This window comes from Heloderma suspectum, chromosome 4, assembly GCF_057233095.1.
Source record: "Heloderma suspectum isolate Gila_16-S chromosome 4, 16-S_ref, whole genome shotgun sequence".
Taxonomy (NCBI): Eukaryota; Metazoa; Chordata; class Lepidosauria; order Squamata; family Helodermatidae; genus Heloderma; species Heloderma suspectum.
In genome coordinates this window covers 282,630,128-282,646,090 of record NC_139461.1, presented here as the reverse complement: position 1 = coordinate 282,646,090, position 15,963 = coordinate 282,630,128, and the positions used below count along the sequence as shown (strand labels likewise).

Here is a 15,963-nt window from a genome sequence, read left to right as displayed (position 1 = left end):
TTCCATGAGAGTTTTCCATAAGATGGGAAAAGACAGAGAATGCCTTTTCCTTTTGAACTTTCCTGAAACCTTCCCACAATGTGCCACATAGTGCTAAAGAGTTCAACTTTAGGGCTTGCTTCAGACTAGGGCTGCAATCCTACACACATTTATCTCAGGGTAAGTCCCATGGAACTCTTATTTATTTATTTGTGGTATTTCTATCCCACCTTTCTGAAGCCAACCAAAGCAGTTTACAAAGAAACTCCAAGATAAAATCAATAGTCAAATAAAAACATAGTAAAACACTAAAAATAACCTTAAGAACCATCATAATAATTTTAAAAACCAAAGTAAAAAATATTTATCTTGACCCCCTTCCTGAACAGAGACAGAGAGAGACTGGGGACCAGTTGCAACTCCAAAGACTGAATTCCAGAGCCTGGGTGCAACTCAGGAGAAAGCCTTTACCCACATGCCCAACAAGTGGGGGGGAGGGGTTCTTTAAAAGGGCCTCTCCTGCTGATATTTGTAACCAAGCAGGTTCATACTGAGATAGGCAGTCCCTCAAATAGCCAGGCTCTAAGCCGTTTAGAGCTTTAAAAGTTACAACCAACACCTTGAAGTGAACCTGGAAAACCATTGGCAACCAGTGCATTTCTTTCACTATTGGGCTGATGTGATCACAATATCATATACCAGTTAGCAGCCTAGCTGCTGTATTTTGCAGCAGTTGAAGCATCCTGATGCTTATCAAGGGTAGCCCCACATAAAGTGCATTGCAATAGTCTAACCATGCGGTAACCAAGGCATGGGTAGACTAACTTAGGAACTGTTGCAGCTGGCATGCTAGACATAGTTGTGCAAATGCTCTCCTTGCCACTGCTGCCACCTGAAGATCCAGGGGCAGCATAGGATCCAGAAGCACTCCCAAGCTATGGACCTGATCTTCCAGGGGAAGCAGCGTCCCATCCAGAGCAGGTTCAATCCCAATCCCCAAACCACTATTTCTACTGACTAACCTCGGCTTCTTTGCCCTCATTCAGCCCATTCTGGAACTTAGGTAATGTTCAAGGGTATCAAAAGGGCTTGCTTCTGAGTAGACATGTGCAAGATTGCACTGCAAAGTTGAGCCCTTTATCTCTACTTGGCAGGGGTGTGGGAGATTTCTGGAGAAGGGAGTTCTTTCCTCTCTGCCCTGAGATCTCCCACAGTACAAGCCCCCAACAGCACTTTAAGACTCCAGTTCCAGGATGGCTGGAGCCCTGCACAGGAGCATTCCTCTTAGGAGTTGGGGAAACACATCCTCAGCCGTCCTTCTCCAGGAGGCCCGGCCAAAGGAAGTGAGGCGAATGGCTACTAAGAGGAGGGCTTTTTCTCGTATGGCACCCTGGTTGTGGAATAAGTATGGTGCCTAAGTTGTGCTCTTTCCAGGAACAGGTGAAGACCTTCTTATTTTCCCAGGCATTTTACTGTTACTGTATTATAAATCTTTGCATTGCTACTAGGTTTTATTGTGGTTTTTATTTTTATTTTATACTGTAGTTTTGAACTTTTATATTGCATTTTATCATACTGTTTTTTTAATTGAACTTTTATATTGTATTTTATCATACATATTTTATCATACAAAAGGCATTCCCATGAGAACCGAGTCAAAATAGCAACAGAGATCTCTGAGGGGGAAATACTTAACTGCCAACTTAATGCATCACTTTGTCATTAGGAAATTCCCAAGCATATTAATTATCCTAGAGGAGCATCCCAGAGATCAACTCAGCACACAACACTCGAAGGAAGCTGGAGGGCGGGGGGAGCAGGGCACAGAGAAGAGAAATAAAAAGCAGGAAAATACTTCCTAATTGAAAGACCAAGAAAATCTGTAGACCCAAGGACCATACACCTGGGGTCAGGAAGCAACCCAAGGAGCAAGGGAGGGATGAATTGGGAATTGGGAATATAGGAAGCTGCCTTATAGTCAGAACATCTGTCCATCTAGCCCAGTACTATCTACACCAGAGGATGGGAACCTATTTCAAACCAAGGGCTGAATTCAATTTCAGAGTAGCTGTGGGGGGGGAGGGCATTTAAGTGTCGGGGCCGGGCCAAAATACCAGCATATTTTAGTGTAAAGCTCTCACTGCCAGTAACTAAGCCTTAGGAGAGGCATTTCGACTGTTTAGAATGGGGAAAACACATACACAAAAGCGAGGAAACCACCAAATGACTGGCGGTCAGGGAAGGGGCCAGGGACCATCTGGGGAACTTGGGAGGGCTGGATTGGGACCCCAGGGGGCCCAATGTTGGATCCCAGGCCTGAGGTTCAACACAGATTGTGTACATGAACTCTGAAAAGTCTGACACAGGTCTTTCCCAACCCTTCCCAGAGATGCCAGGGACTGAACCTGGGGGCTTTCGTATTCATCTCAAGAACAATTTATTATCTAAACCAGCTTCCCCCAACCTGGTGCCCTTCAGATGTTTTGGACTTCAACTCCTGCCAGCCTCAGCCAGCGTAGCCAACCCTTAGGAATGCTGGGAGTTGTACCTTCCAGTTGTTTTAGACTACAAGATGGGGAAGGCTGATCTACACCATGCATGGGGAACCTGTGGCCCGCCAGATGCTGTTGAACTACAACTCCCATCATCCCGGACTACTGGCAATGCTGGCTGGGGCTGCTGGGAGTTGTAGTCCAACATGTGGAGGGCACAGGTTCCCCACCCCTGATCTATACCCTGGACAACATCAAGGGAGCAACAGAATCTTCAGCCCTGATGGTACAGAAAGAAGCTCCAAATTTCCAGGAGCAAAGGAACAACTTCAATATAGTTTTGCACAAAAGACTCTTGGTATAGTTACCTTGTCTTACAACTGCATACTGAGGACAAAGCTTTGGTCAAGGTTTCTGGGCAACTCAGGAAGACGAATCATAGCAGGAGCCAGCTGCTTACGTGCATCATGATGGGGGCCTGGGTTCAAAATGGAACCTGAGGAACTTAAACCAATGTCCCTAGTAAGCCACAGATGAACAGGCTCCCCATACAGTCCTAGTAGTTTCCCCTCAAAAAAGTCATATTAAAAAAGAATGGGGGAAATAACCTATCTTAATTCAATAAACACTAGTATATCTAGTCCTGTCCCCCAACAGCCAGTCTTCATTGGGCTGTTTTGGGGGTTCCCCCATCCCTTAGGTTTTTTTCCTAAAGGTTTTTTTTTTTTACTTCTCCAAAGCTTGGGCTTCCCCAGGCCTAAAGATATGTCCTTCTTGCATCTGAGTGGTCCCTTTTTGGCTGCATAAGCAAAAGCGCCCATGACTGTTATCAGAAATAGAGAGAATGGCTAAGAGCTTCTCTTCACAAGCGATTTATTGCACGTTTGTGATTGGTCACTCACAGAAGTTAGCTGTGAGCGACATCATCAACCTCCAGGACATCTCCTGCACTTTTCCCTGTTGATTTCGCTTTCAAAAATGTTGAAGATAATGCGAAAAGGGACTTTATTGTGATCATCAGCTGTGTGAAAAATCAAATGCCAGCTTAGCACTACAATGACAGTGCCATCTAGTGTCTGTACATTGATACATACATAAACATATAGAATTTGCCAAGGAAGGATTTTCCTCGATTCAAACCACACATCCATCGTGTGATGGAAGCCGTTGTAATCCCACAAAGAAACCAAAAGCAGAAAACCCTGGTAAGGTTGTGCGGGTTTTGCTTAATGTAGAGAAGCTCTAAGTGTGCTTCTAGACTAGGCTTTTATTGTGCAATCAACCTGCCCCGTTCACGGAATTTTACAGAGGGGCCAGACGCCAACATCTTCCACTTGTAACCCTCCTATGTTTTCCCACTGCTTCTACCATCTTTCCCCCACCCACAAAATCCATTAAGAAGAAAAAAAAGACAGAATAGCTGTACGACGCCTTTTGATTGCTAGCATAAGGAGCCCTCCATCTGGAAGCAACCTATCCTTAGATAATATATCTGTCAAAATACTACTTGCTACCAAAGAAGACCATTAAAGATTGTATTAGCATTTGGGGTGAGAAGAGAAATGGTCTTTAAGTTACATTCCATTGCTTCTTCCCTGGTTTCTCTTACTGAAGGAGCTGGCATGAGCTATGAGCACCTGCAAAATCTCATTGCTGAGTCTACCCACAGTGGTTTTAATATTAGTTGAAACAATCAATCATGGTGGAAGCTAGTTTACAAAGCAGTTCAAAGACCTTTGGAAGAAATGGCCTCATATAAAGGAAAGATATTTGTGGGGCCACAATTATGAGCATGTTAAGATGGCAAACATTCAAAAGCCTCTAAATAGCCCAGAGGTACTCATGTGCCAAAATGTATTTACAGCTTTCTTGCAGCATCAATTATATTGGGTTATTTTATGCAAGATATGAAATGAGAGGGGGAAAACTGCCACCTGCACTTGCTGGACAAGAGCAGAAAAAGGAAGTTATTGTTACAGTAGTTTAGAAAAGGACATACGCATATAATACAAGATGCAAGTGAAGCAGTGAGCACTGATGCATGACAAGCATATTCATAGTCAGATTCAAACAGTCAAGCATTGTCAGAAGGATGCAGCAAGACCAGCAACAGCGTCCCTGTTCATTTCAGTGACAGCTGAGGGTGATGCGCAGATTGCAACCACCTTTGTACCTCTGCTGTGTAACTGAGAAAGCAGAAAGTGAGCCCACCTGCAAATTACCAGTGCAATCTCAACAACGGGCACATACATGCCTAGAAGGTGTCATAGCTTAACTCTGAAGTTAATTTTGAAAGCCAAGAATATGTTATGTAGAGTGGAAGTGTCTCTGAGCATGTGTCTCTGCTATCTTGACCATTTTCCCAGTCATTAAATAACCCTAGCTATCACATATATGTAATAATAGGGACAAAAGTTGTGATTTTTTTTAACCTAGAAGTGTGCTTTCTCTCTCATTTTCAACAGGTAAGCATGTTTCCCTTGACATTATGGTTACCAGTTATATCACTAAACAAAATTCCTCAGTCTAAATTAAAGCAAATTTAGTTTCAGTGTGCATTTAAACTTTGAAATAAGTGGTACTCAAAATGCAGATCATGCTTGCATAATGACAAAGGATCTAGATAACAGTCAGGATATATAACAGTCAGTTTATATACACAATCCAGTGTACAATGTCCAAGCATCATTTCCCCGGGGCCTGGTACAAACTGGTTAAGTGTCCCCGTTTCCCCCTCCCACAAAGGCCTTGTCTAGTTTGAGAACTGATTGTTATCATTTAGCTTCTTTAGGTCCCTTTGCTGAAGTTTCTTATGTATCTGGTGTTTGTTTACATCCAGGCATGGCTATATGTGTATTAATTATACACAAGTGACAAATGCCCTTTGACATGGTCCCCAGTTCCTCAACATTTAGTGACAGTTCTTCTATACCCATCTTCCCCAACCTGGTGGCCCCTAGATGTTTTGGACTACAACTCCCATAATCCCTCGTCTTTGCCCATGTTGGCTGGGGCTGATGAGAATTGTAGCCTAAAACATCTGGAGGAAACCAGGTTGGTGAAATCTGTTTTATGCAGTCTGGAAACCAGAGGCCTCACTCACATACATCCTGCTCTGCAGGCTGTATATCCTAACAGGAACACTAGCTCCCACAGTCCCTGGAATCTCAAGGGCGCTAATCTTTATGGCGCTTGTCTCTCCCACCTGCTGCCAGTGGAAAGCCAGACCCTGTTGGCTCCTCCTTCTTGTGTATAGGATATGCCAGCAGGATCCAAGGAACTCTGGGACTTGAGGTTCTTGAGATATCATGATACATAGGATGGAACACTTCTCTTTGTATCTCACACCTATGGCCCAATTGGAGTCCACCTGGAGAAGAGCCTTCAGTGTGGTGGCCCCTTTTCTATGGAACTCCCTGCCTCTGGATGTTAGGCAGGAGCCAACATTATGCTGTTTCCAGTGCCTCTTGAAAACATATTTCTTTCAGGAAGCCTTCCTTGTTTGACCAGCCATGGTTTTATCAGAATTCTCTTTGTTTGATTTTTAATAGTAATAATTTTTTTAATGGTGTTGTATTCTTTTACACTATTTTGTATCTTTTATTGTTCACTACTGCGGAATCTGTCTAGATGTGGAGCGGTATATAAATGTTGTAAATAAATAAATAAACTACTAGTCCTAGAATTTCCTGCACAAGCTCTCTCTCTCTGGTCTGGAGGAGGGCCTAGGATGGCAGCTCACTGTTCTGAAGGTTTTTTCTTATCTTCTAACATTGCTTCTGATTGGCTCCAGCAGTTTCACAAGGTATGGACACCCCATATACATACAGAGAAATAAGCTAGCATAAACATCCTCAGAAAAGATCGACATTTTAGCCTCTTCTGAGCCCAAGTAAAGTGTCCCTCCCCACCAGGGCCAGCCCTACCATTAGGCAGAGTGAAGCCGTCACCTCAAGCAACAGACGCTGGAGGGTGAGAGTAAGGCACTGGAGGAAAGAGCTGTGTGCCATGCGGCCTGACTCAAAGAGTGCTTATCAATGGGACCTTCTCAAACTGGGGAGAGGTAACAAGTGGGGTACCGCAGGGCTCAGTCCTGGGCCCAGTGCTCTTCAACATTTTTATGAATGACTTGGAGGAGGAGGTGCAGGGAATGCTGATCAAATTTGGAGATGACACCAAATTGGGCGGGATAGCTAATACTTTGGAAGACAGAAACAAAATTCAAAGTGATCTGGATAGACTGGAGCACTGGGCAGAAAACAACAGAATGACATTGAATAGGGATAAATGCCAAGTTCTGCACCTAGGAAAAAGAAACCAAAGGCACAGTTACAAGATGGGGGATACATGGCTCAACAACACTACAAGCGAGAAGGATCTTGGAATTGTTGTCGATCACAAGCTGAATATGAGCCAACTATGTGATGTGGCTGCAAAAAAGGCCAATGCTCTTTTGGGCTGCATTAATAGAAGCATAGCTTCCAAATCCTGGGAAGTACTAGTTCCCCTCTACTCAGCACTGGTTAGGCCTCATCTGGAGTACTGTGTCCAGTTCTGGGCACCACACTTTAAGAAGGATGCAGACAAACTGGAGAGGGTTCAGAGGAGGGCAACAAAGATGATCAGGGGACTGGAAACAAAGCCCTATGAAGAGAGACTGAAAGAACTGGGCATGTTTCGCCTTGAGAAGAGAAGACTGAGGGGAGATATGATCGCGCTCTTCAAGTACTTGAAAGGTTGTCACAGAGAGGAAGGCCAGGATCTCTTCTCGTTCATCCCAGAGTGCAGGACACGGAATAATGGGCTCAAGTTACAGGAAGCCAGATTCCGGCTGAACCTCAGGAAAAACTTCCTGACTGTTAGAGCAATACGACAATGGAACCAATTACCTAGGGAGGTCGTGGGCTCTCCCACACTGGAGGCGTTCAAGACGAGGCTGGACAGCCATCTGTCAGGGATGCTCTGACTTGGATTCCTGAATTGAGCAGGGGGTTGGACTCGATGGCCTTGTAGGCCCCTTCCAACCCTACTATTCTATGATTCTATAATTCTATGTTCTGTCCCGCTAAGCTAGCCTGCTTCCTTCAGGACATGCAATGGAGGATGCTGTCACATAGCTAGTATTGAGGAAAGATTCAACTGCCAATCCAGTTGGCTTTCGCACATAGAATCAGAGGGAGTGCCACCTTCTTCTTCGCCTTAGGCAGCAAAATGACTTGGGCCAGCCCACCAGCCCTCACAAATGCTTGGGCCCTGCTAGTGTCACCAAGAAACAAAATCCAAGACAAGGCCAGAGTGCTCTTGATTCCCAAGGCTGGAAAAGCAGGTTCAGCAGCAGAGAACAGGTTCATGCCCTATCTCAGTGGTGTCCGCAAGTGTACCCTTTTACTTTTCTCCATAAAAGCTAATGTCTGTCACTCAGTCCTGTAGAGAAACATTAAGCATCCACTTAGAGACAGCACTACAGTGAAGTAGGGCAGCCATGCATGCTATTTTACAGAGGATAGTTCTCTCTATTTGCCAGGGGACAATCCTCTGTTTGTGAGCATCCCCTCTTTGAAGGGCTGATCAGTCCAAGTCCAGGTCCAGTTTAAAGATAAAGAACCATAAGAAAAGAGAACAGGGCCCTTGAAGTTGCCTGTCAACAGTGAGCAGCTGGCCAGCACACAGCTCACCTGGTCAGAGTATTCCTCACTACGGTGAGAGGTATTGCATTTCTATTTAAATTATAGTCATTATGTATAAATGTGCATCTCCACTTTCAAAGTGGCATATGCATATGTTATGGAAATAGCTGCCCTATTTTTTGGCAATGCATAAGAGATCACCCTACAGTGAAGGCAAAACCTACCCTCCATTCCCTATACTGGGTAGCCCAGTCCACACCGAGAGAGAGCCTTCAGGAGATGGTGTGTATCTCTGTAGAGCCCACAGCAACATGTGCAGCCACCAGAAGTCCTTGAAATATATAATCCTACTTCCTCTTTCTCTCTCTCGCTTTCTCTCTCTCACACACAGATACGCACACCATGACTACAGGCGTTTCTTTCATGCATAATATAGGAGACCTGTACAAGCTCACTGTAGCATATATGGTGTCTCTAACATGATGCACCAGATATCCATAAGAATTATTATTATTATTATTATTAATATCCTGCCTTTTTCCCAATACTGGGACTCAAGGCGGCTTTACAACATTAGAACTTATACAATTAAAACCTATATATAGAAATATAAATACAAGTGTACAAAAGTTAAAAATATAATTAAATCATCAATATTAAAATTGTAAAAATATCAAAACATTAAAAGACAACAAGAAAAATAGTATCCATCCGTCATATTTTCACAGGTCCGGACTAGTTATCCCCAAAGACCTGCTGGAACAAAAATGTTTTTACATGCCTACGGAAGCTTATCAAGGAGGGTGCCACTCTCGCCTCCCTGGGAAGGGAGTTCCAGAGCCTTGGGGCAGCCACCGATAAGAACTGCACTGAATCAGACCAAAGGCCTATCTTGTCCAGCATTCTGTTCCCACAGTGGCCAACTAGATGTCGATGGGAAGCCCACAAGCAGGATGTAAGCACAATAACATCCTCTCCCTTGCATTCCCCAGCAACAGAAGAAGGTGAACAAGGGGGGACATTTCAGAAGTGTATAAAATTATGCATAGTGTGGAGAAAGTGGACGGTGAGACATTTCCCCCCTCTCTCATGGAACCTCTGGTCAGCCAATGAAGCTGAATGGTGGGAGATTCAGGACAGAAAATGAAGTATTTCTTCACACAGCACAATGTTAAGCTATGGAATTTGCTACACAAGATGTAGTGATGGCCACCAACTTGAACATTTTTACACAAATTCATGGAGGTTAAGGATATCAATGGCTACTAGTCATGATGGCAATATATTACCTTCAGTGTCAGAGGCTGTATACTTCTGAATACCAGCTCTGGTGAACTTCAATGGGAGGGGGTGCTATTGCATTCATGTCCTGTTGTGGGCTTCCCATAGGCACCTTGTTGGCCACTTTGTGAACAGAATGTTGGACTAGATAGGCCTTGGTTTCCTCCAGGATGACTCTTCTGTTCTTTATAAACTTCTATCATGTCCCCCTTATTCATCATGGGGGAGTTGCTCCAGCCCCTTGATCATTTGGGTTGCCCTTTACTACACCTTTTCCAGCTCTACAGTATTCTTTTTGAGGTATGGTGACGAGAACTGTACACAGTATTCCAAATGTGGTTGCACCATAGATTTGTATTAAGGCATTATGATATTGACAGTTTTATTTTCAATGCCTTTCCTAATGATCCCCAACATGAAATTTGACTTTTTCACAGCAGCTTCACACTGAGTTGACATTTTCATCAAGCTTTTCATCACAACCCCGAGATCCCTTCTTGATCAGTCAACACCAGCTCAAACCCCATCAATGTATATGCGGTTAGGATTTTTTGTCCCAATGTGCAGCGCCCTGCATTTGTTTCACATCAAACTGCATTTGTCACTTTAATGCCCATTTCACCAGTTTGGAGAGGTCCTTTAGGAGCTCTTCACTGTTGTTTTTGTTCTAACCATCCTAAAAAAAAATGGTACTATTGACAGACTCGGACATCTCACTCCTCACCCCAGTTATAACTACATACATGAGATCAAACAGGGCATGGTATCCAGTGAACTTGCATAGAAAAAAATCATTACTGATAAGGACATCTTGACACCTGTTGGTGAACATTTCTCTCCAATTGTCACCAATAGCTGAGCATTTGTCCAGGGCCTGCCACCCTTCCCCTCAGTGCTTATCATAACAAAAAATCTCCTTAGCATTTTTTCCCCCCAAAGATGTACCTATGAATTAAATTTAGGATCTTGCTGAAAACAAAGGGCTACCGGCTGAAGACAGATCTTGGGTCACTACAACAGTCATAAATCCCCATCAGATCATATATTAAGTGTTTTGAAGTGCTAATAGTTGCGTAATTAGGCCGCAGTCTGCTTTAGAGTAGCTAAAGTATTTCCATTAGAAACCAATCCTGTCTTTTATCTATTTCGTATGAAGAACCTTGCACTAGGTTAAAAAATGTATTTAAGCCCTTGGAGAGCTTGCCTTGGGTTTTCCAAAAGAGAAACGGCAAAAACACTGATTTCTAAGTCAGCCTGCGATATATTGACTGAGGGATGCCCGTAGATCAGCCAGATTCTGTGGCTGGTTATGCAGACACACAAACCTAATCAGCACGTTTGGGGCCCAATGAGTTGTTTTCCAGGTTTCCTTTTGTTTTTGTGGCAGGCATTATGACAGGTCCATCTCAACAGCACCCTCTGCCCTGGGCAGGAGCTGCCGGCCATTTCTGGTGGCATTATGAGTTGCACGATGCACACTGGATATGCAACCAGTTCTGATGGATGCTATAGGATGACTGCACATCCAGTGAGCATCTGATGGACACATCTGGCCCTGCGGAAGAATGCAATCATTGATGCCATTGTGATAATCTGAACTCTTATCAGGAGCAGAACTGGCACTGGGTTACGTGACGCCATGCCATTTTTACACCCATGGTCCATTCAGCAACTATGGCAGTGCAACAACAAGTGTGCCCAAAGCCTAAGCATTGCTATACATGTACACCTATGTTCCTCCACGTGCACATGCACCGCACAGGATGAAAGTGTTTGGCAGGCTGAGATTTGCTAAGAGTGTACCTGCCTGGAGAGATTAACGTTAGGAACATCGGAAGCTGCCTTATTCAGAGTCAGAGCATTGGTCCATGTAGCCCAGCACTGGCAACACTGACTGACCAGTTAGCCCTACCTGGAGATGCTGGGGATTGAACCCAGGACCTTCTGCATGTAAAGCATGTGCAATACAGCTGAGCTACGGACCTTCCCGTAAAAAACATTCCACTCCAGGGCCTCAATTCCACCTGTCTGGCATCAACTGTTCAGGGGATCAGAAGTGAATTCTTTTCCCTTGGATAGTCTGCATCCTTTGGAACTGTTAGTTCACATATCACATTCCATACTGCCCAGTCCATCCATCCCCCCACCCAGAGAGAAAGCCGGCAGCCAGCTGCTTTCTTGCCAGCCTTACCTCCATCCGCATAGGTCTCGGTACCATAACCATCCTGCAGCCCATTATTCCAGGTGCCTTCGTACTTTGCTCCGCTGCCGACATTCTGCCTGATCCCATACCTTCCCTTAAAGCCGTGCGTCCATTCGCCTTTGTAAAGCCACCGTCCTTTCGTCTCGATCCCTAAGCCGTGCCTCTTGCCTTGAGACCAGTAGCCTTCGTAGGTGTTGCCACTGGGCCACGTGTAGACCCCCACCACTTCAAAGCCATAGTTCCAGGAGCCAGAATATTCGCCCTGGCCCTTGGGCCCGGTGCAGATGCCATGCCCGTGGGCCTTGCCCCCTTCCCAGCCCCCACAGTAGGCGCCTCCATCGTCAAAGTCAAACCTTCCGCCACTCATGGTACCAGCCAAGGCCAGCAAGCCAGGGAGCTCTGCTCTTCCCCCTCTCTCTCTCTCTCCCTCCTCTTTTCTCCTCCCTCTTTAGCCTGATTGTTTCTGCATTAGTGAGGATGTGAGAAGTTGAATGCTGTGTGTCTGCATAGCCAAGTAATGTTCAGCCAGCCACCTTCAGTGTCAGGTGCGGTGTCCTCTCAAGAGGGCCAAAACAGAGAGGAGGGGCTCAAGAACAGGTAAGAGGCTGCTGCAGGGCGAAGAGGTCCCCGTTTACGGGAAAACGTCTCCAAGGGGCACTCAGAAAGCGGTGACTACCACCAGCCCACCAGCCCTTCCTTGGCACTATGAAGCTGTCAGAAAAGGAGACAAGGGAGGAAAACTCTAAAAGGGCCTGGTGGAGGCGGGGGGGGGGGGGGGCTGACAGCGGAGGTGAACTTCCCTCTCAGCTGCTAGACGGCACTCGCCTCCACATCCCCTTGGCTTCCTCCAAGCGCCCCGATCCTGCCCTGGGAAAGCGTGGTAAGTTCCTTCTCGAGCACAAGCCACCGGAGTCTAGTGCATCATCCTTGCAGCCTCCTCCTCCGCGTCCAAATACCCTGATCATCCGGCCCCTTTAAGAGCCTATGCAGAACACGAAGGTAAATTGGAGCAGGGATCCCCTAATCTTTCGCCCTCCCCCCTCCTGCGCCTATCCCAGGCTTTGTTATCTCGCCGCCGCCGCCGCCGCCTTCCTTTCCCCTGGCCCGGGCTACTGCGCCCCCCACGGCTACAGATGGCCCCTGGCTGGTGGCAACGGGCGATGCCAGCCTCTTTAGCGTCCCATAGGATATGCGCGCCTCCGCTCTCCCCTACGGCTTCTGCCGCCTTCTCCTTCTGTAAGAAAAAGGTCAACGCTGCCCTAACAAGGCCATCGGATCCCTAGAACTGCGCCTAAAATAAACCGCCATGGCCCGGCCCCTTTTCCAGGACCCTTTTATGGACGGCAGAGGCACCCACCCCCACCCTTTGGGCTGGGATTTAAAAAAGAAAAGCGGAGGGGAGAGAGATTGAGAAAGCAAGTGTCTGGTTTAAAAATAGCACCATGGGAAGCTCTGCCAGATCGTTTGCACCGAAGTTTGCAGCAGAAGAAAAAACTTCTGCTCGTCACGGGGCGCAGAGGAAAGAGCAGGCAGGCCCGCAGGAGGGAATGAATGGGAGAATCGATGAATGAAAGTGTTAAGAGACGGGAGGGGAGGGGACATAATCGGGGCCTCAGGATGGATTCCGCCCTCAAAGGCACCACGGAGGGAGAGCAAGAATTTTCTCCTTCAGGAGAGCCTGTCATTTAAGGAACTGCACGTAAATACCAGGCAAAAAAGTTCCTCTAGAAAGTATCACTTGCTACAGATTGTTGGCCATTAAGAAAAGTGTGCCCTGCTAAATGTGGAAGCCAATGGCACTCTTGCTTTATTTTTGTACCGTTTTGCTGGTTGAGGAAGTCTGTCTCCTCCTTGGGGACTAGTGAGGTTGTGAGGCCTTGCTTCCTCCTTGTTGACCTTCTTTATACGGCGGGAAGCATGGAAAGGTATAGCCGTCAGGCATTTGCGAAATAAAAAAAGATGGGCCTGTATACATGTTACACCCGGATAATAGTATGCCCACAAGTAGTTTTCTACCCCCACCATGATGCAGTAAGAGCTCTTAAATACTGTATATCCTCAAGACAGAAGCACAGTGCTACACCATCACCACTTCAGACTGCAGCAGAGAGTGCCTGTTTGCAGGAAGGTTTTTTGTTTTGCTTTTTAAATGGGAAACTGAAATTACCTATGCTCAGAAGTGCTCGTACATGGAAAGACATTCAAACAGATGCATCAGTTCAGTATGCAGGTAGAAATTAGAAACAGCATATAATTCTGCTGTTAAATCCAATTTACATCATTTCAATGAAAATGATGCACACAGTGAAATCTGTAAGTTTTATGTCAACAGAATTCAAGCTACTGTAAACCAGGTAGGCAAATTCCTGAGATTTTTAATTTTTTTTAATATTCAGGAGCAAACATTGATTCTGTATCTTTGAATCTCCTGCACTTACACTTAACCAGTGTGCTCATGATGAAGCGTTGCTTATATTTAAGACAAGGGCACAGAACCACCACCACCCCTGGGGTGGCAAAATGGCCACACACCCTTCCCTCCTGGCCATTTCATTCACTCACTCACTCGTGAACCGCCCAGAGAGCTTTGGCCGTTGGGTGGTATAGAAATGAAATAAATACTGGTAATTTGGTGGTTTCCCAGCTTTTGTGCAGTTTCCCCCCCCCCCTTTTAAAGCTGAAATGCCTCCAAGGTTTAGTTATTGGCAGTAGGCGCCTTAAGGTAAAATATGCTGGTATTTCTTGCGCCTGTACCTCTTGCCTTTGGACTGTCCCAAGACTGGAAAGTGCCCCCCAAGAGCTGGTCCAAAACAGAATTTAGCCCTTGGGCTGAGATTCAACACCCCGATGGAGGACATACCCCACACACACCCTAAAAGGCAGTGGGACATGCTTGGAAAGTAAATATATAACTTTCCTGTAGAGGGGAGCAAGCCAGTGGATTCTAGTTTCCTGATAACTGCAGCTACCAAGTTCAAAAAGTACAGGTATAACTTTCATGCATAGATTATACAGATGTCAAGTGTGGAGCAATTTCAAGCCTTGCCTGCATTTATATTGGTAGTGACTTCACTATAAATACCAACATACAGTCTAACTCCAGGTGCTTCTCCCTGACACTCTTTTGCCAGTTTCATTACAGCATAATTACTATTAAAATTCAAAGTCTAAATTAACTTAATGCTTCAGCAGGCACATCTTCATGGCTGCAAGGCCAATGGGAAAAGCACAGGTTGAACTTGTAATTACCAGGAAACTAAAACAATGATCCAGGAAAAGGCCTTTTCAGTGGCTGCACCCAAGCTCTGGAAAGCCTTCCTCAAGGAAGCTCTCCTTGCTCCCTCAGGTTAATGGCTTTGCACTGCATGGAGAATACCTTCCTTTTTATGAAAGCTTCTGAGTCTTAAATGGTTTTCCTCTCTTAGAAGTGTTATTAGTTTATCAGCTGCTTTAAATGTTGTGAGAGAGCAACAAAACTCAGTTTGTTTTTCCCATTTGAATCCTATTATTTTACTCTTGAACTCTTTTGAGGAAAGACAGGAGAGAAATACTTTAGTGTATGAAGTCACAGAATAGTTATCCCACCACCACCACTCAAACTATGCCAATAAGCAGGTAGCTACAAGTCACATTTAAGTCCCATTAGTCACAGGCAACCAATTTAAGGATGCAGCCTGAGAGTTAAGGGCCACCCAAGTGGTGCTGGTTGTTCCATCACAGAAGCACTTCATCTGCTCAATCCACACCTTGTCCTTTCTGCTTATTTCTTTCCCAAAAGGGGTTTCTCCAGTCTAAATATTGGATACTCGTTACTGTTAAACAGGCCTGTTGGCTGCAAGTGGCACTTTTGTATGGATGAGGACAGGAGAGGGCTGTGCCATATACAACCAGCACTACAGTCTCTCGCCTAAAATGCAATCTATATTCCACCAAGGACTGAAGTGCAGGGGGTCTGCGGGGAGGAATCAAAGGTAAGCATAGTAAACTTGTCTAGGCTTTCAGCTCCTTCAGCCACACTTGTCTCTTATACAGAAGACCCAACACCAAAAGGCAAAATGTGTGTTATTTCCTGAACACATTACAGGAAACAGGTGCTCATTATACTAGAGCAGAAGCAAATATGGAGTTAATCTGTGTTACTTCTGACACATTATACAGTCATTACAATAATTAGCACCAGAATAATTTTCGTATTAACTCTATGCCCAGCTTCGGTGTCTTAATTACCCCCACCCTATCTTAATGAAAAATTTGGCAGTGTGAAATGGAAGTGCATGGGGGGGAAAAGATTTATATACATAGACCACTTCATAAGTTGCCAAGCTTGGAATGATGAATCACAATAATTCACAACTCTCATGATGACAATAAAGTCATCAAG

General features: G+C 45.3%; 2 protein-coding genes across 2 annotated transcripts in view; one reads left to right on the top strand and one right to left on the bottom strand.

Moving 5' to 3' along the window:
• Window positions 1-12,890, bottom strand: part of JPH2 (junctophilin 2) — a 115,786-nt gene extending 102,896 nt beyond the window's left edge. Inside the window, exon 1 of the mRNA XM_084854011.1 lies at window positions 11,571-12,890. Coding sequence (XP_084710137.1) covers window positions 11,571-11,949 — 379 coding nt within the window. The 5' untranslated portion in view covers window positions 11,950-12,890. The remainder of the gene's footprint in view (window positions 1-11,570) is intronic.
• LOC146348798 (oxidative stress-responsive serine-rich protein 1-like) overlaps window positions 12,048-15,963 on the top strand; it is a 34,338-nt gene continuing 30,422 nt past the window's right edge. The window contains exon 1 of the mRNA XM_084854021.1: window positions 12,048-12,179. The gene's annotated coding sequence lies outside the window, so the exon portion shown is untranslated. The remainder of the gene's footprint in view (window positions 12,180-15,963) is intronic.